Source organism: Pelodiscus sinensis, chromosome 1 (assembly GCF_049634645.1).
Source record: "Pelodiscus sinensis isolate JC-2024 chromosome 1, ASM4963464v1, whole genome shotgun sequence".
NCBI classification, from domain to species: Eukaryota; Metazoa; Chordata; order Testudines; family Trionychidae; genus Pelodiscus; species Pelodiscus sinensis.
The window spans coordinates 108,653,789-108,674,033 of NC_134711.1; the positions used below are offsets into that span (position 1 = coordinate 108,653,789).

General features: G+C 44.2%; 1 protein-coding gene and 1 long non-coding RNA gene across 7 annotated transcripts in view; one reads left to right on the forward strand and one right to left on the reverse strand.

Annotated features, from left to right (window-relative positions):
* ERC1 (ELKS/RAB6-interacting/CAST family member 1) overlaps positions 1-7,998 on the forward strand; it is a 507,898-nt gene extending 499,900 nt beyond the window's left edge. For all 5 annotated transcript variants that reach the window (XM_075941054.1, XM_075941075.1, XM_075941087.1 and 2 more), the window contains one exon: positions 1,130-7,998. In XM_075941054.1, coding sequence (XP_075797169.1) covers positions 1,130-1,267 — 138 coding nt within the window. In that variant the 3' untranslated portion in view covers positions 1,268-7,998. The remainder of the gene's footprint in view (positions 1-1,129) is intronic.
* The window catches only part of LOC142831292 (uncharacterized), a 128,774-nt gene that overhangs the window by 84,059 nt on the left and 24,470 nt on the right, over positions 1-20,245 (reverse strand). The window lies entirely within an intron of this gene.

The window sequence follows — 20,245 nt, forward strand, 5'->3', positions numbered from 1 at the left end:
ATGCAAACAATTGTAATTTTGACTTTCTAACATTTGGGCACTTAACGATGCATCTTTGATATTCTCAGTTTTGGGTTTTTAATGAAATGTATATTAAAGAGAAGCACATTTTTTCAACATATATTCAACAAATAAAAACACTTCTGGGCTGGAAGCACTGAGACAAATTTCAGAAAAATGCAAATTACAATGGCCAAGTTCTAAATCTTTTAAGCAAAGGGGTTAAAAATGGCTTTGTAAGTTTCTTTCTTTGCTTGATTTCCATTCTTGCTGTCACAACCCACGTCAGCAGGAGCCAAGAATACAGTAGAAGTCTGTGTGCTGCAGTTCCCAAGGTGGAGAATGTAGGAATTACAGAGACCCATCACTCTTATAGTTGGGGTCAGTGCAAGACTATTTTTTTTCCTCACAGATTCTTACCTCCTTGCACTGTGCCACCTATTGACAGTGCTAAACATTCATAACTAATACCACAGATGTAGTTCCTACTTCAACAGGAACTCCTCTGGCTCGCAGAGGATGGGTTAATTTGCTCCCATATTGCTCTAGGGGCTTGTCTACATGGGGAAATTGAGTGTAATAACAGCTATTGCAAACTAAGCTGTTCCGTGACAGCTCCCTCTGTGGATACTGTTTCAGAACAAAAATCACTTTATTCCAGGATAATTGCTGTACTCACAAATCACAGTACTTATTCTGGAATAAAGTGACTTTTATTCTGGAATAGTGTATCCTCTCAAGGGCATTCAGGGAGATATTGCCTAATAGCTTATTCTGCAATAGATCTTCTGGTCTACTTCCCTAGACAGAATGGGAGTGTTACAGTGCTAGTCATCCAAGGCAAAAGAGTAGAGCAGGGAGTGGGGAGCTCAGGCTCCTCAGGGCTCTCTAACAAGCATGTGGAGGAGTAACCGGAGAAAAATATCAATGCTAGTAGTTCCCAGAGTGTTACACTGCAGCAGGCTTCCTCCCTAAAGCTGATGCTCAAGCCCAGATTTTGAGGCCTCTGAGGCACAAACTACATTTATGCAATTTGCTTATAATGCCCTCTATGAAGGGGTCCTGAGGCCCTGTCAAAATACAAATAACATTGGTCTAAAGTGTGATTTTTATTTTATTTTTTTGGCAGCTTCATGGTGAGTTAGAAAAGGCTGAGAAGGACAGCGCTGAGCTGCAGGAGTTTGCCAATGCCGTACTACAGCAGATAGCAGATCACTGCCCTGACATTCTGGAGCAAGTTGTCAACGCACTTGAGGAGTCGTCATGACGTCAGCTGCTAACCCAAACAGAGCAGCATACCCGGTGGCCAAGCCCAGGCAGTCCAAGAAGTAATGACCATGGAGAGAATTGTGAAAGAAGGACAAAGGAACAGGAAATTTTGGTGCACCTTTTACAAAGAAAGAAAACTTTATAAAAGTACATGCTATCTTGGTTCTTCCAGCCTATGATTACTGAATTATGTCTGCATTCATCCTCTCACTGCCTTTCTACTTTGGTATCTGCTGCCCAGCTAACTTTCTCTTGCTGGCATTGAGGCTTTTGGATATGTCTAAGCCGAGACTTGCTGAGTCCAGTGAGCAAGAAGAGGGCTTTTGGACATGAGTGGCTATGATTTTTCTTGAGGTTGAATGGGGGAGCATTTGTCTTTTGTGGCTGTTTTCTTTTCCCATATAAACTTAAAGCCTGAATTTTTTCATAACTAAAACTGAGAGGACACTGATAAAGGCCCAAAGATGGTCAGCATCATCTAGCTATCTCAGGATTTGCCTTCTATCTCTAAATTACTGATTTCTTATGAAAAGGGAAAAGTCTTCTTCTGTGGTCCCACTGGTCACTTCCATGCATTAACTGTAGGCAAGATAGGCATTCTTTTTGGCAGTTCTGTTTACTAGACTGGCTTTTTTCGGTATCTCCTAGTTATTGTGCATCATAGTGTACCTCATCTGTATCTCGTAAATTCTTCTTCCTTCAAACAGGCTCTGGGCAGCAGGGCACCTCCTTTACTTGACTTTTCTCCCTTACTATTGATAATTTTTCAGGCAGTGACTTTGTGACTGCTAATTGCCAGGAGAAAGTTGCAAAAGGTGTGACTTTTTTAGAGTGATTTATGCAAACTAGTAGAACAGGCTGTGTGGACACTCTAATTTAAATCAGGTTTATTTTTGTTATCTTAAGAATTGTTTGACGCTAAACTGAAATAAGCCATTCTTAAAATAAGAGTATCTTCACTATGCTTTCCAGTGATTTAAGTAATTTGGTTTAAAATCATATCATTAGTTAAACCTATGCAACTTTTGTATGTATACGAGACCTTAGTCATGAGCTCATCCACCTCTTACCTTTACTAAATCGCTTGCTTATAAGTGATGTGATCCCACATAGCTGATTTGTTAGCAAATCAGATATCTGCATCATGGCTAGGACTGATTGTTCTTTCATGCACTTTGCACTAGCGTTGAAGACATGGCTTTGTTACAAGTCTTCAGTGAGTTACTTGTGAATACTCATAGGACAGAACTTCTTGGCATCATCCTACATGCCCCTTAAAGGAATTCTCCCCCCTTTTGAATTTTGGTGCTGTCGTATTCAAAGTTGAAAAACCAGAGTCTTGTTCCATTAAAGGGGGGGGGGGGAGGAGGATTTGGAAACAAATATCATAGTGCATAGACTGCTGACTCTTCAGCTGCTTTCCCAGGTTTGCATCAGTAGTCAATATCTTGACTTCCGGTGCCTCAGCTCTATTTTTAACTGATCTTTCAAATTCTAGAAATATCTGATATTAAATGTGCATAATCCAAGCCTTTAGGGCAGCCTCTCAGTAGATCGCTTTCACCATTTGGACCCTACAGGGTAATTTCCTGTCCCCATCATTACATTCTGAGCCTACATCACACAGCCCTTTCACTGCCCAAAATGCTGTAGTCCCTGTCAGCTAACCCCATTTCCTTGTCTTTCAAGTCTCAGAGCAGTTTTGTCCTCTCCTTTTTCCATTTTTAGGTTAACTAAGCCATCTCGATACAAAGATGATTGGCACAGATGTAAGAGGCAGCACTCACCCTGCTCATTTCTAAAAATAGCACTGAAGGTCAAGGCAAGAAAAGGCATTCCCATAACATACAATGAATAGCTTTAAAGTAAACCATGTCTAAGTTCATTCTACCTTTCCTGTTATGAAAGGACATAGTGGAACATCCATTGCCAACAGCAAGCCATTTAAAGGAATTCAATCCTCTCCTCTCCTTGGAATAAAATAAAACATTTTAGGGGGAACTGGATCAGTAATCTTGGTGTTAAGTGGCAAGATATGTCCCCTCCTGAGTTTCCTAAAATGTTCATATTTATTTGTTTTGAGCCTTTGTTGCTTTGCAAATAAGGAAATACAGCTTTAGTTCTCACTGGAGTAATCTCACAGGCAGTGTCTGATGCTTTTTGTCACAGAACAGGAAAGGAGTGGGAACCTGGCTGTTTGCAAGGGTGAAACATCATGTACCGGAAGGCATGTAGACAGTGACTGTACATACCACTGAACCATGCCTCATACCAGAGCCACTCCTTTGGCCTTATTATTTGAGTCAGCACATTTTGGAAGAAGCTGTTTTGAACTCTTCCCTCTTGCTTTTTCTTCATCACTTGTAATGTACTCACTTTAGGAATTTTAATGCTGTCTATAAACCTATCACAGCCATCATCATAGCATCTTCCCACCACTTCCTGACTGTCCCACTAGCTTACATGGTCCAATTTGCAGCTGGCCTCGTTCCCTGCTGTAAAACAATCCTCTTTCTGTGAGAAGCTGTGGAATTTCCTTATCAATGTTTCAAATGACTCCAACTCGTAAACCTCTTACTGAGATGCTCCTTGATAGTATTTCTGAGGGGAGGGGAGGGGAGTGAGTAGTGTCATTTGTGGCTATTTCAGTACTTTATTTCCCTTTATTGCACTACCCATAAATCACAAGAAAGCCCTGATTTTCAATGCTGAGACTTCGAGGGTCTTTAACTGAGCTGCCACCATGTGGCTACATTTCTGCACAACTGCAATGGCCTCAACAAAGGCATGCCAGTCTCATGACAGTGGGTGCAAGGTTTATGCAGTGAAAGCCATGTAAATCCTACTGTTTACACTCTCCACTGCTCCCAGCATGTTCTTTGGAGGAATTTGTCAAGCAGGGATAATTACCACAGTGGCCATTTGTTTTTTATCTTCAAGCCACACACCTGCTGTTCTTCTCCATCTGGATTATTGTGCCTTGCCTACATTTCCTTCCATTACGTATTGTTGTTTTCTTGGGCTCCAAGCCCTGCCTGCCACTGTGAACCATGATCTAAGCCCTCAGCAAAGTGATTTCAGGGAGTGAGCCAGATATCTGAGAACAGACTTGATCTGACTTGATCTCTAGTGAACTGTTACAGATAACTGCTTTGATCCTGGTCAGATAGCGATAATGTCATGCTGAATAGCTCTGGGAGCTTTTTGAGTTAGGGAGAGATGGCTGGCCACTGAATAATACTGAACATGACCTGTCTCAACTCTTTGTTTTATTTTATGGCGTTCCATGCCATTGGCCTTAGCCAATGACATAGATTTAGATGACATAGAATCCATCATGAGATGTTGTATCATGCACATGGCAAAAGGGTAGGGAAGTCCACGTGCACATGTGTGCAGTCACTCAATTGCACAACTTTCATCACTGATCTTTTAAACTTGTATTTCCCCATCTCAGCTGCAAGCTCTACAGTGCAGTAGTAGTCCTGGCAAATTCATGTGCCCTTTTTGATTTCCTCCCCCAGAATCCAGTTTCCAAGGATAACCTTACAAAAAGAGTCTGCAGAATCTCGATATTCTTGCCACATTATCTGTTTGCTATAAAATTATGATGGGGTTTTATTGGAAGGGTTTCACCCTATTAAAGTGCTTATTTGTACAGAAGGTAAAGAACTGGAGAAACTCTTCATAGTAGATTAAATAGGATATGTCATCAGGATCTGAGTGTAGATAGAGGTGGAATTCCTCAAACCCCACATAAACCCTGACATTCATACCCTACCTAGTCACGATCCCTACAAGATAATTTCCTTTGCACCACATACAATTTAAAAACACTAATGAAAAGGACATTGCAACACTAGAACTGCAAAAACATTGACACTGTTTGTAATTGGAGGAAGAAATGACTGAGGTACATCCCATGTGAAACTCTAAACTTGTGGTATTGTGTCTTATGTGGACTACCTTTGGCCAGATCTCCCCCTAAGAAATGCCATGCTCTCTTTGAAAAATCTAAACATCAGGAAATTCCAAGTGGGTGGAGGATGAAAGTTACGTGATACAAGAATCTATATGTGCCGTTTCCATGTGTACTGCTGGACTAATACCTCCTCTAGCAATTTTTTGATACTTGGTGTCTTTTTTTTTTGTACCGGGGAAGAATGGAGACCTAATATCATAGACCCCCCCCCTTCCCCATACCCCCCACACACACTATTTTCTGAATCCAATGGTGTCTATTTTTCCTCACCCTACAACTCCCACCTATAGTGGCGGCTAATGTTTATTGTGTTGGGAAATTCTCACATCTGATAAAGGATAAATGGAACAGCCCACACACATCCCATTGTCAATCATTGCCATGAAGGTTTCCTTACATAGGCTGATGGGATAGAGAATCCACTGTTGATTCCAATATAAAGCAAAAGTTCCACTACATCACCAGTGTACATACACTACAAAGACTTCAATGAACTAAAAAGGAAAATAGTACAATCAAGATGTCTGGCATTGAAAGAAGCCCCTACGCAACTGAATTATCTGCACTGACCCAGACAGCGGAAACAGAAGGCTCTGGATAAATAACACTGCCCCAGTGAAGCTAAGGGGTGGGAGGCAATGAGCCTTCTTGGACTGTGCTAAACTGAGAGGATAAACTCTTCTCTGCCAATCACATAGTCGTGGCAGAACATGAGCGTCAGGTTTTTAAAACAAAATGTTTTTAATTGATTTTTTTTCACATAAGAAGGGGGTTCCCTATGCTATAGCAGATCCTTCTGAACAAAATGGCTGTGTCCACAATTTTTTTTTAAAAGGAAAGAAAACTATTTCAAAACTTTTTAGTGTCAAATGCATAAACACAAGAATCCTGACTTTTTTCCAGTGTGTGTGGCGAGTGCTGTAACCCTGTCATCGGTATTTCCCCTGACTTTTTCAGGGTATTTTTTTCTGTTTTGTTTTCTGCTTGTCAATATTGTCTGTGTGGTCCTATGACTGGGACAGTTACCAACAGTGTGTGTCTGTTGTCAGATTTTTAAAAAAAGCGATAGTAGTAGAATTGAAAAAGATGTGTTTTTTTCAAAATAATAATAAATGTAATTAAAAGGAATTCAAGTAATGATGCAGCAAAGTTCTGACTCCTCCTCCTAGGTTTGTAAGGAAAAAGATTTGTGGGCTCATGGTTATAATCAATTGCCTTTAACAGGCTAGTGACTTCAAAATTAGTTTGGTCTCTTAGGAAATAACCCCATACTGTGTGATCCCTCTCCCTAGTTTTACACTGTATGTACTAACCACAGAGTATAGAAATGGGAGGGGAAATAGTATATTAGTATAGTCTTTGCTAGTAAAATTATTAGCCCAACTAGCTCTTCAGGCTATCAACTTGGATGCTCTGGGTAAATTTTCAGACATTGACACTTGAATTGCACCTATAAATTATGTGAGCATGTGCAAATGCATATTAGCTTCTATAGTTACCAGTTGCATTGTGCAATACTTGTGTGGCAGGTGCCTGTTTTGAAAACTAGCCCTCTGTGTCCAGCATCTTTTGTGCTGAATTAAAGGGCTTCCAGCCTTTTTCTGCTCCAGTTGTTTTAAAGATTAGACTACATACTCTGTCAACTTAAAACAGCATATACAGTAAACAGATAAGTTTCTGTACTCCTGTTGTTAGTGATACCTTAAATTATTTTAAATGAATGTATTTTTTACAATTCTATTTTTCACTATGCTGTTTGATTACTTTTTGCACTTTTTCTAGTTAGGACATTGAAAACCAAGGCAATCAGTTTCACTTTTTTGACTAGCCATTTTCACTTTCATGCCCTCCATGCTCAGTTTGTTCAGTTAAAAATAAAAATCAGGGAACCATTTCTGTTAATAGTCTAGTATATAAATCTAAATTTCAAGCCAAACATGAGTTAGACACTGACCCTTTTACTCTGCTTTTTCCCATTCACCCAGCTCTCAGTGGTTCTGATCAGGTCTCAGTCTCAGTGAAATATATGTAATAATATTTTTGCTTTTTATCTAGTAACCTCAGTATTTGGGAAGAGCACTAACTTGCATGTGGCCTGTACTCTGTGCCAGAATTGTGGAACTTAAATTTTGAGTTCAGTAATTGTATTTGTTACATTAAGTCCTGGGGCTGCTATTATTGATAAAATGCTTATAGATTTCTGAAGAAGGATGATTCAGATGGGACCACAGCTAGGGGAACCATGTCTGTGCTGATCTAATATGCTGCTCCAAGCCCACTAAAACAGTATTACTGTTTCTCTCTAATTCAATAAATTATGAGGACAGCACACCAGATTCTGATTTACCAAACTGTTCCTAGGGATAACCCAGAGAATTGTCATAAGAGATAAAATTTGTGGAAGACCCCACGCTATAGACCGGGATCCCTCATTTGCTTTGGAAGAGACATATTGCACTTTAGTGAAGGAGGAGATGGGCTTTGAATTAGAGTCTGGCATACTTGAGTTCCTTTTGGAAATGCAGCAGCAGGAGACATTGTTGTCTGTGATGCAAAGTGTGCACGCTGCCTTCAATTTGTATGTGTTTTATTGCTGGAGTCATGTTACTGACAGGATAATGAAATTGCAAAGAAATTGTGTTATATTCAACTTTGCCTTGATAATATAAACACTTGGTTCATTTTTTCTTCTTTTTTTAATTCACAAACTAAATTCATCAAGAAATTATAAAATTATTTAAAAACTCTGTGCTGCCTCTTTCTTTCAGTTCCATTGTGTCTTGTGTAATGTTTTCTCCCCAAATATTTGGGATTAGCATGGGTTGTTGTTTCCTAGAAGGGATGCAGAATGTTTTTCCAGAATGAGCTATTCTCTTTCTCTCACTTACGCCTTTCTCAAGAGGCTATAGCTATAGCTGCGACATTTGATCCCAAGTCCCCATGGTATGAACAATATTGCTTTTAAATGTCCCTCACCAGGTTGTTCCTACCTATACTCTCACTTTGAGGAGGATGGTCCTCACCAAAGTGACAGAGTAAATTAAATTTAATGTTGATAAATGTAAATTAATACACATTGGAAAAAATAACCCCAGCTATACGTACAATATGATGGAGACCAATTTAGCTACAACTACTCAAGAGGGAGATCTTGGAGTCATTGGGAATAGTTCTCTGAAAACATCCCCTCAGTGTGCTGCAGCAGACAAAAAAGCAAAGATGTTTTAAATCGTTAATAAAAGGATAGAGCGGGGTGGCCAACCTGCGGCTCATGAGCCGCATGTGGCTCTTTCCCTTCCCCCCCTCCCAAAGTGTGTCTTGCGAAGCCACCCCTGGAAACAGCCCCCTGCTCCCTGTGCTCACCAGGGCAGGGGTGCCATCTGGCGCGGCCATTCAAAATGGTGTCTTCAAGATGGTGGCAGCCAGCAGAAGCCTGATGTGGCCAAAAAGCCTTTAAACGTGTTTCTTAAAGGAGAAGTCTTTTTTTGTTTGTTTGTTTGTTTGTTTGTTTGGCTCAACAACTTTGCCCCGGCTCTTCACCCTGTATCCCCTGCAATTTTGGCTCTTTGTCCAGAAAAGGTTGGCCGCCCCTGGGATAGAGAAGAAGACAGAGAATATCGTATTGCCTCTATATAAAACTATGGGACACCCACATCTTGAATACTGTGTACAGATATGGTCATCTCATCTCAAAAAAGATATATTGGCATTGGCAAAGGTTCAGAAAAGGGCAACAAAAATTATTAGGGGTTTGGAACAGGTCCCATATGAAGAAAGAATAAAAAGACTTGGACTTTTCAGCTTAGAAAAGAGGAGATATGATAGAGGTCTATAAAATCATGACTGCTGTGGAAAAAGTAAATAAGGAAAAGTTAATTTACTTATTCCCATAATATAAGAACTGGGGTCACCCAATGAAATTAATAGGTAGCAAGTTTAAAACAAAGAAAAGATTTTGTTCATGTAGCGCACTGTCAACCTGTGGAACTCCTTGCCAGAGGATGTTGTGAAGACTAGGACTTTAACAGGGTTCAAAAAAGAGCTAGATAAATTCATGGAGATTAGGTTCATCAATGGCTATTAGCCAGGATGGGTCTGAATGGTATCCCTGGCCTCTGTTTGTCTGGAAATGTATGACAGGAGAAGGGATCACGTGATGATTACCTGTTGGCTACGTCTACACTGGCACCCTTTTCCGGAAATGTTTAAAACGTAACAGTTTTCCGTTATAAGTATTTCCGGAAAAAGCATGTCTACATTGGCAGGATGCTTTTCTGGAAATGTAGACGCGCTTTTCTGGGAAAAAGCCCCAATCGTCATTTTCACGATCTCCCCTTTTTTGCGGAAAAGACTACTGTGCTGTCTACACTGGCCCTTTTCCGGAACAGTTTTTCCAGAAAAGGACTTTTGCCCGAACGGGAGCAGCATAGTTTTTCCGGAAAAACACTGACAATTTTACAGTAGATTGTCATTGCTTTTCTGGAAAAGCATGCGGCCAGTGTAGACAGCTGGCAGGTTATTCCGGAAAAGCGGCTGCTTTTCCGGAATAAGTGGCCCAGTGTAGACACAGCCGTTGTGTTTACTCCCTCTGAGGCATCTGGCATTGGCCACTGTTGGAAGACAGGATACTGGGCTAGATGGACCTTTGGTCTGACCCAGTATGGCCGTTCTTAAGTAACACCATTTGCTTCTGTTTATTTTTTTTTTCCTTTGGAAGAATGTTGCTTTCTCCTTTTATCCATCTACACAGCAGATTCTGTCACTCAAGTTTTTTGCTTGTTCCATTCCTGCTACTTTCTGTTCATTTGTCATCTCTTCAACTAAACAAACAATTTAGGGGCAGAACCTACAAGTACTTTGCATAAAACTATTATTTACTTTAATAGGCATTCTGCAAGTGACATGTCTACAGAACCAGGCCTTGAGGAAGTATAAGACAGACACGTGTTTCTTTAGAAAAAGGGCAAATTGATGCTGTGACCCAAAAAAACTCAGAAAAGATCTTCCAATTGGAACTACTTTTTCATCTTCTCTAATGGTGGGTTATTTGTGGGGGAAGCACAAGTTTGGGGATTTACATGTAAATACTATTATACAACACTACTGTTAGTAACTTTGAAGAAGCTATTTTCTTGTAGTGCTATGTGTATTAAAATTTGTATACATCCATGCGTGTGCATACACAAGCACCGGCTTTCTCTTTCTCAGTGTGTACCAGGGGTGCGCTTCAGCCGCTGCTGCAGTAGCAGTAGCAGCAGAAGCCCCAGTCCCTTTTGAATTGTGGGCAGTTGCCCCTTTTAACGCCCTCCCCCCCCCCCCCCATCTGCAGGGCTGATCAGGCCCTAAGTACCACCTGCTGCTGCTGCAAATGTTTCCTCGCATGACTAAATCATTGGGACTGTGTCTGTAAGGCAGGACTAAAAGCGCAGGTTCAGCTCCTCTGTTGTTCTCCTATGTATGGAGTTCTGCACAGATAGAAATTTCTGTCCGGCATGACTATACTGCTCTGAGCCCTGCCCACTGGGTGAGGTACCAAGCTCATCCAACACTCCTTTTGCCGCTGATGTACCCACGAGAGCCCTGCACCTCTGCAGATAGCGATTTATAGCCACAGATACCTGCATCTCTGGATACAAATTTGAATCTACCCAGGGCTCTACTTGAAGGCAGTATATGGGAAGAAGTCAGCCTCAACCAATGCCTGATGTGGAGTCATATCTGAACTACTCAGCCCACAGCTCTCTCTAAAATGAACCCCAGATCTGACTATCTAGGATGGCTCCAACTCTGTCCTGGAGCTGCGGTTTTGGTCTAGCTCATTATAAAAATGTCATTCAGATCCAGAGCTAAGTTTGGTTCAAACCCTCTATTGTTGTCGTCATTCTTGCATTAATCTGCCTATATAATTCCTTTGATTCCAGGGCTGTACTGTTAGGGTTGCCAGGTGTCCGGTTTTTAAACCAGACAGTCCAGTATTTGAGGTTTCTGTTCGGGAAAGAAATTGAAAAAATATAACTGAGAAAATGGAAAATGTCTGGTATTTTCTAAATAAGATGTAATGTAGATTGTGATGTAATGTCAAGTGTGTCTGGCATTTTTGTTGAAACCATCTGGCAACCCTATGTGCTGTAAGAATCTAGTACAATCATTTTACAAACGTAATTTAAAGGCCTCTCACATACCCTAAACCTGAGCCCAATCAAGCCTGCAGGTCATTTTGTGTTTAACATGCTCAGCTATTTCCCTTGACAGGGGTATCTAGCCCTTCTATACAGGACACTTGAGCAGGCTGGCTTAAGCAAAAAAATGCTTCTGACGGAATAGTGCCCTGGTGTATGCCTCTCCTTCCACCCCACTCATGTGCTGATCAGACTTCCCTGAGGATTACAGTGGCCACTGCTGGGCCCCATCTATACTGGCGTTGCCAGCTGCACTGAATACTTTGAACTGTAAATTTTGAATTTTGAGGACTTTTGAACCCAGTTGCACCTAATGGCTTTGGTCATTGAAATCCTCAGGAAGTGAATCAGAATCCTGTCTCATCAAACAGTTAAACATTAATCTTGATGGTGCAGCAGAAGCCTGAGGCCTGGCACAAAGTCACACATTTTTTATTTATTTTACTTACCTTTTGCAAGAAAAACCAATCTGGTAGCAATACTACAGAACTGGTTCCTCTCTCCTTTTCTCCTTATGGCCTAGAAAATTAACACTCGTTTTCAGCCAGAACCTTTTCAGGGAACCTATTAAAGTCTTGCATGTGTCCAAACTGAGACTATGTAGGCTGGCATCCAAGGTGCTACACAGCTATGTAAGGATGTAGGTAAATTGTGATACACACACTTCAGGACTGTATGCAGTGGAGGAAGTTATTCACGTAGGCTTAACTTTGGCAGATCATGAGGTTGAAATGTCACCATGCACTTTGATTCACATGTTTTGTATGGGTTAGTATTTTCATAGCGTTGATTACTTTTATTCAATCATTAAAGTATAAGAAAAACTGCAACATTATTTTGGATATCTTGAACCATTGCCACATTGGAAATTCGTGGTGCTTTATGCGGATACCCTTATTGCTATAGATCCGGAATGAGGAACTTTTTGGGGTCAGGGCTACTGACCCACAGAAAAATCAGTTGGGGGCTGCACACAAGTGAGACCCCCCCCCCTTCCTCCCACAAGCATGGGCTCCCCAATGCTGGGGGGAGCTTCAACCCTCAAGGGGCCAGATCCAGGCAAGCTGGGGGCTGCATCCAACACCCAGGCCTTAGGTTTCCTACCTCTGCTGTAGATTAATGTATTTTGGCTTCCATTTTATTTAACCTATCCTAGCTGCGCAGATATCTTTGCACAACTATTTACTCAAGAAACCAGGGTGCAGCTGCAGCCAGAGGACGCTTGAAAAGCTTTGAAAATCTGCAGGGTTATGGCATTACCAGAGCCAAAGTAAAAGGTATGGGACTCAGTTGAGGAGAGTCGGGCCTTTTGTGCATCTGTTGCAGTCGCTGGGGATCAAACATGCTGTAATGGGGTAGACCAGCCCCTGTGGCTAGAGAGGGCCATAGAGAAGTCCTTCAGGCTGGCTAGAGGGGTTGGGAAGAAACTAGCCAATCAGGAGCCAGGAAGGACTACATAAGAAGCTGCAACACCAGAGTCAGGGCAGTTGCAGCCCAGACCTGAGGGAGATAGGACCAGGGGTAACTGACTGGCCTGAGGGAGCGGCTCCATGAAGAGAGCTGCTTACAGACTATGAACTGGAAGATAGAGCCTTGAGCTAAGGGCAAAAGGAGTTGTCTCCAGGAGCAGCAGCCCTGGAGGCACCACTCTTGATTGGAGTGGGGAGAATTAACTGAGTGAAAGGACTGGACTCAGAGACATTCTACAGAGCGCACTGTGATGGGCCCCATTAGACATATACCCAGAAGGGCTTGTGATTTCACACACAAGGCTGAGTAGCCAAAAAGGCTTTTAAAGAGAGAATGGAGGCAAATGCACTTGACCAGACAGGGGAGCTCACAGGAGGTGAGTGCTAACCCTGTTAAATGCGCACATAAAAAACTGGTAAGTTACCTGAGGCAAACAGATTGTAATATAAGTTTTATAAGCTATTGCCTGATAGGCCATCAAAGCTCTTCTTAGATACCGTCAGGTGAAGCCAAATAGAGACAATTTTATTATGTCTGGAAAAAAATCTTGCTCTGTTTTTCTTAAAAAAATGTAGTTTTGTGTTTGATCATGGATAAAGGCCAATGTTTTTAATTAATACTGATTGTGAAATTCTGGCAAAATATTTCTATTTATCCTGTTGACTCATAGCAGATCTGTTTTGTTTTATTAAAGCTTAATATTGAGTGGATGGTGTGAGTGGATTATCTGGTTATCCTTTTACAAGATACAAATCTGATATATATTGGTTGCTTTTTTTTCCCCCTTTGATGTGATGTGGAAAAAGCATACAACAATGCTGAATGGCCTTTTCTGTTCCATGAACTGCCTTCCTTTGGCTCTGAGGAGGAATTTATGTCTTGGATGAATCTCTTAAAAAATCTATTTGTATCAGTCTTCACCAACAGCATTCATGCGCCTTTCAGTTTTAGGAAAGATACTTGGACAAGATGCCTCTCTTCTTAACTGTAGCACTTTTAGCAATAATTATATGTCTGACTGTCTTGTGAGCACAATCACCTACCTACATATTCTAATAATTACACATAAGGATATGCCCATGTGTGAGAGGGGCTTCAGGATCTGCACCTGGTTACATTGCATAAGCATTTTGACATGTCAGAGTGGTAATGTACATAATACAACATTAGTCTGCACAACCTGTAACAGCCTGGTAACAATCCCAGCTAGCGATGTTGTTTCCAGGAGGATATTTAATGAACTATGCTCACCATTAGCTTTGGGGATGCGGGGGAGGAGGGACCTAATTCAATATGGTCATGCTAGAGAAAGAGCTGGTTCTTGAAGAGTAGCAATACAAATATTTATCTTCATGAAATGGAGGAATATGATGCTTGATATGGGCAAAGTGAAGGTTTCCTCTGTGTTAAGTGAAGGACTATCACCTCCTCTGAAAACTAGTCTTAAATCCATATAGCAAATAGAAGTCATCTGAGGTAAATTGTCTGTGTTTGCATGCAATGAAGCAGACACAGCTGTCAGAGATGAATAATGCCAAATTTCCCTGTTTTGTGTTGTTACAGTACTTTGAGTACTAAAATATTTCTTATATTCATCATGTTTCAGCTTTAAGCTTGATATCTAGGCATGTTCAAGCATGGCATTAATAAAACTTCAGTTTTGTCATTTCCAAATCTATGATAGAGTGCTGCTCAGTTAGCATATAGCCAACTATTTGGGTATGTGTTTCAATTCGTGTGAAGTTCAATAAAGTATTAAAGAACAAAACACTGACTTTACTGCTATAATTTGGAATATCCTTCAACTGCCCAGTTCCACGACGGGGCTTCCATAGTTAATTATTGTGTTTCTAATAGGAAAAGGCCAACGGAGACTTAAGAAAGAAAAGGGAGACACCAAATAAACATCATAAAAAAAAAAATCAAGTGTGAGATCCTCAGCCAGTTTAACTGTGGGCAACTGCAGCTCCACTGTCTTCAGAGGAGCTATGTCCATGTATACCAGCTGAGATTCTGCCCCTAAAATATAATGGTGTTGCAACATCATTGAGAAAACATGCTTATGAATGACATAACAGCGATACTTTATGCAAGATAGCTCATGTTAAGGAATCCTTGGAAAGATTATGATTTACTGAATATAATTATCCCCTTTGTATGCATGTATCGTTGTAGATGAAGTTAGGAATATTGGCCTGTGTATCTGTATTTCATATTTACTGCTTTGGTTCACTCCCATTGGTGACACTTCAGAGACTACCATGAAAAAGCCAGACAGGGCTCAATGGCCCTTCAGCTAGAACAATGCTCTGTGCTTGATTTGGTCTTCCTGGGGACACTCCACACTGCTACTGTGACTCATGGACACAGTAAAGTCAGGTGACCTGGTTACCTGATACTAACCTGCATCTCAGCCTGCTGAACTGTTCTGCAGAAGGGTAGGAGGAATCAAACAAAGGTTCCCCACCTATTAGAAACTCCTATAAAAGCAGCTGCAGCTGGAGGGGGCCTTCCTTGTGAGTTTTGCTAGAGATGGCTAGAGAGCCTGGCTCAGCAAGACAAGGTAAAAGGGGCCCAGGCTGGCAGAGAAGGGTGAGGCTCAGTAGTGTCTAAGCATGTCAGGGGTCCTGACCCATCACTGACATATCCTATAATTTTAATTGCCTTTTGTTTAGTATGAATTGTGCTCCCATACCCCAATCAAGCCTGTTTATCTGTTCCATAGGCCACACACATGAGCATTTTAAGTAGATAAGTGGGAAAAAGGGTGGCTGTCTGGCCAAGGTGGTGTTTGTTTTTTTTTAAACCAGCCAGGTAGAATGTCTGACTCGCTTGGCGGCTGCCAGTCAAAACTAAGAGTTGTCATTTGCTGGGTTTTTGTTATGCACATTTGCTGGTGTATGCAGCAGTCTCATAAGTAGTAGTAACCGCACTTGCTGGCTAGGAGTGCACAGGAGTAGGACGGCCACCTTTCTAATTGCTGGTAATCCCCCCCACCACTCTGGCTATGTCTACGCTACACTGATCTATCAGAAAAAGGTACTCAAATTGCTCTCCACAATGTGTCTACACTGGGCCAAGTTTCGGAAAAGCCTCCTCTTTCGGATGATCCCTTCTTCCTTGTGCAAGGAGGAATACAGGGGCTTCCGAAAGAGCGCATCTGCTCTTCTGCCTTTTTTTCTTTTTTTTGTGTGGAATAGCAGACACGTTCCCTGGATGCGGCAGAGTTTTTCTGGTATTCTGGAAAAATTCCAGTGTAGCCATAGCCTTTGCCAGCAAACTAGTGTTCCCCTCTCCCATCCACGCTGGGAGAAAAGGGAGTTGTTGCAGATACTTTCCTTCCCCCAACCCTCCCACCCCACTGATCCTCAGCTGTGGGCAGGTCAGGGGGCTCTTCATTCTGCCCTCACCTGAAGTGCCAGTTCTGCAGCTCCGATTGGCTATGACCCACAGCTCCTATGCAGAAGTATTGGCTATGACCCATACTTCTGCATAGGAGCAGCAGAGGAGACATGCTGCTGCTGGGAGCTGCTTGAGGTAAGCACTACCTGGAGCCTGCACCCCTAGTGCCTCAATCCCCAGTCCTGATCCACTTCCTGTCCCTGCCCTCTGAAACCCTCAGGCCCAGCCAAGAGCACTTTCCTGCACCCTAAACCCCTCTTCCCCATTCCAGAGCCTGCACTCCCAGCTGGAACCCTCCCTCAGCCCCCTGTGCGCCAACTCCCTGCCCCAGCCCTGCTCCTTCCTCCCATCCTCTGCACCCCTCAATCCCAGTCTGCAGCACCCACCTGCCTCCAAGCAGCCCCACCCCACAGCCTACACCCCCAGAGGCTGCCCACACACACACACACACACACACACACACACCCTCATCTCCTACCCCAACTCTGATTCCCCATATGCCCTCTGAACCCCTCCGTTCCAGCCAGGAAAACCCTCCTAATCCCAAATCCCCCAGCCTCACTCCAGCATCTGCACCCTCAGCCAGAGCCCTCACACCACCTGCCCCAGACCAGAGCCCTCTCCTGCACCCTGAAACCTTCATTTCTGTCCCCACCCTGGAACCCGCATCTCTAACCCAGAGCTCACCCCCCCCCCCACACACACACACACACCATACTCCTCAGCTCCACTCACCACACTCTTCCTGCACCTCAAGCCCCTCATTCCTGGCCCCACCCCCAAGCCAGCAGCTCCAGCCAAAGCTCTCACACCTCGACCCCCCTGTCTCAGCACAGAGTCCCCTCTTGCCTCCTGAACACTTCATTTCTGGCCCCACCCCAGAGTTCTTACCTCCAGTTGGAGCCTTCAACCCTTCCTGCACCTCAACCCCCTGAGCCAGTCCAGTGACAATGAGTGAGTGAGGGAGGATGGGAAGACAGAGCAACGGGGAGGGGCGGAACAAGCAGGGGTGTGGCCTCAGAGCAGAGACTGGGCAAGGGCGTTCAGTTTTGTGCGAGTATAAAGTTGGAAGCCCTAACTCTGTCATCCCCTTCCTGGGCTTCTGAGCTCCAGCCTAACCCACACCCTCTACACAATTCGTTTCAGCACAGCAGCCTCAGGTTGTTGCCTCAGGCTCAGAAGCTTGCTGCCTTAGCTGTGTCTCTGCAGGGCAGGGGGAACATTGGTGCAGGGACAGGCAGAGCCCTTTTTGCAGTTTCACTGGAATGTCCAAAGGTGGAAAAAAAATCCCTGCCATGGCTGCTTCTGTGCCTTGTGGCTGGAGCCTAGGGCTGCTCTCTGCAGATTGGTGCATTCCCTCCCCGGTAGCACTGGAGACAAAGAGTCCCTAGAGTGCTCCCAGAGTTTCCCCTGAATAGTTATGGGTCCACAGAGGAGCTGAGAGTAGTAGCCCTGTCTGAGCCCCCTTTTACCTGCTTCCATTCTAGTGTAGCAGCTCCTGCTTTGGCTGCTTCTGTTTCTACCAGCTGGCAATTTCATGCCCCCAGAGTTACTGGTAACTGGTTCATTTATGTATTTAGAACTTTCCCCTGTGTTTCCATATACCCATCTCTATTACTGAGCCATGCCAAATATGGGAATTAGTCCTTTCATTGGAATTAATAGGTTTTACATTCATGAAAGGAGTACAATACATTTGGAGTGTTACTATCCTGTATAAAACTTTTTCTTGTATCCCAGTATTTATGCCACACATCATAATAGCTTACAAGAAAAATAAACTACTACTGCCAGATACTTCCCTTATTTTGTAACTGTGATCAGTAATTTGTTTTAGTTATTAGGCTTTGTTTTTCTCTGCACACCATGTGTACTTTGGTGCTATTTATTTCTCTGTGTGAGGCGCTCTCTCATATTCAGCAGAAACAATGTTTAAACAATTGAATTACTTGCATTGTAAATATATGGATACAAAGCAAAGGCTTTTAGCTACGAAGGACAGCTGCAAAGCAAAAAGTGCACGGCGGGATGGTTTGGTAGAAAGGTTACAATGACATGCATTTGGGGTGAGGAATTACTCATCAGTGGTAAAGCCATGAGCTGTATAGGCCATCCCAAAGAAGTACCAATAAAATTTTTGTATCATACCACGCCACTGAGTAAACTGAGACACATTTTTATAGAAAAATATTTTTAGAAACATTGTACAGGCAGTCCCCGAGTTACGTGGATCCGACTTACGTCGGATTCCTACTTACGAACGGGGCTTTTCTTGCCGCGGAGGACGCGGGCGGTGGGACCGCCCAGACGCGCTGCAGTCCCGCTGCCCGCGTCCTCCGTGGCGAGAAAAGCTGCTCCGCGTCTCCCTGGTCTGCTGGGGAGGGCCCCCCAGCAGACCAGGGAGATGCGGAGCAAAGCCGCAGAGGACGTGGGTGGCGGGACCGTGGCGCGTCTCGGCGGTCCCGCCGCCCGCGTCTCCCTGGTCTGCGGGGGGGGGGGGGGGGAGGCGCAGCTAGTGCGCTCCTCCCCCCCCCCCCCCCCCCAGCAGACCAGGCTTTTCTCGCCGCTGGTCAGTTTCAGCAGCGGCTGAATCAGGACGCCTGGGGTAGAGCAGCTGGGGGGCTGCCGGGTTGGTCCCACAGCGCTGAGGTGCGGCACTACTGGACTAACCCAGCAGAACCCCAGCTGCTCTGCCCCAGGCGTCCCCAAGTCAGCTGCTGCTGAAACTGACCAGCAGCTGACTACAGGACACCCGAGGCAGAGCTGCTCTGCCCCGGGCTTCCTGGAATCAGCCACTGATCAGTTTCAGCAGCAGCTGACTTGGGGACACCTGGGGTAGAGCAGCTGGGGTGCTGCCGGGTTGGTCCCGCCCCGCCAAGGGTTGGCGCTACCAGACCAACCCAGCAGCACTCCAGCTGCTCTGCCCCAGGCATGTCCGAATCAGCCGCTGCTGGTCAGTTTCAACAGCGGCTGAATCTGGACGCCTGGGACAGAGCAGCTGAGGCGCTGCTGGGTTGGTACCTGCAGCGCCGCACCTTGGCGCTGCGGGGACCAACCTGGCAGCAACCCAGCTGATCTACCCCAGGCATCCCCAAGTCAGCTGTTGCTAAAACTGATCAGTGGCTGATTCCAGGAAGCCCGGGGCAAAGCAGCTCTGCCTCGGGCTTCTTGTAGTCAGCCGCTGGTCAGTTTCAGCAGCGGCTGAATCGGGGACACCTGGAGTACAATATGTACCAGTTCCGACTTACATACAAATTCAACTTAAGAACAAACCTACAGTCCCTATCTTGTACGTAACCCGGGGACTGCCTGTATAACAGCAAGATCAGAGTTTGCTTGTGCCGGGGCAATAGGATGTGCCTGGAATGGAAAGGAAGAGCTGCCTCATGAAGGACCACAAGGGGCAGCAAATGTAAGGGGACTGTTAGCCCCTTACTTAAACTCTGTGGGAGTTTTTTGGCTTGCCAGCTCCCAGTGTCAACAGGGGAAGGGTCCATGAGACTGACAGACCCCAGAGACAATGGAAAGCAACCAACACTCCAGCTTAGCCTGATTGACAAGTTGGACAGGCCAGTGAGAAAAGCAAGAGGCCAGGACCCGTCCTCCCTGTGAGCTGGGATTGTTCTGGCTCTCTCTGAGCAAACAGAGAGCTGAGAGACTGCCCAAGGGGGGCAAGCAGTGTGAAGAAGAAGTCCTGCAAAAACAGGGAGCTGAGAGACAGCCCAAGCAAAGCAAGCTGTGTGCTGAGGGGCAGTTTTTGCAGCAGCTGAGCCAGACACACACAGCTCAAGGAGCGCAGACCCTGTGTTGAGCAGCAGACTGGCAGTGCTCAGAGAGCCAAAAGGAACAGAGAAGCAACGCAAGAAGCTAGAGACTGGCCACGCAGCACAGCCTGCAGCTGGATGTGGTGAGTAGCTGGGAACTGCAAAGTGTGGGGAGAGGC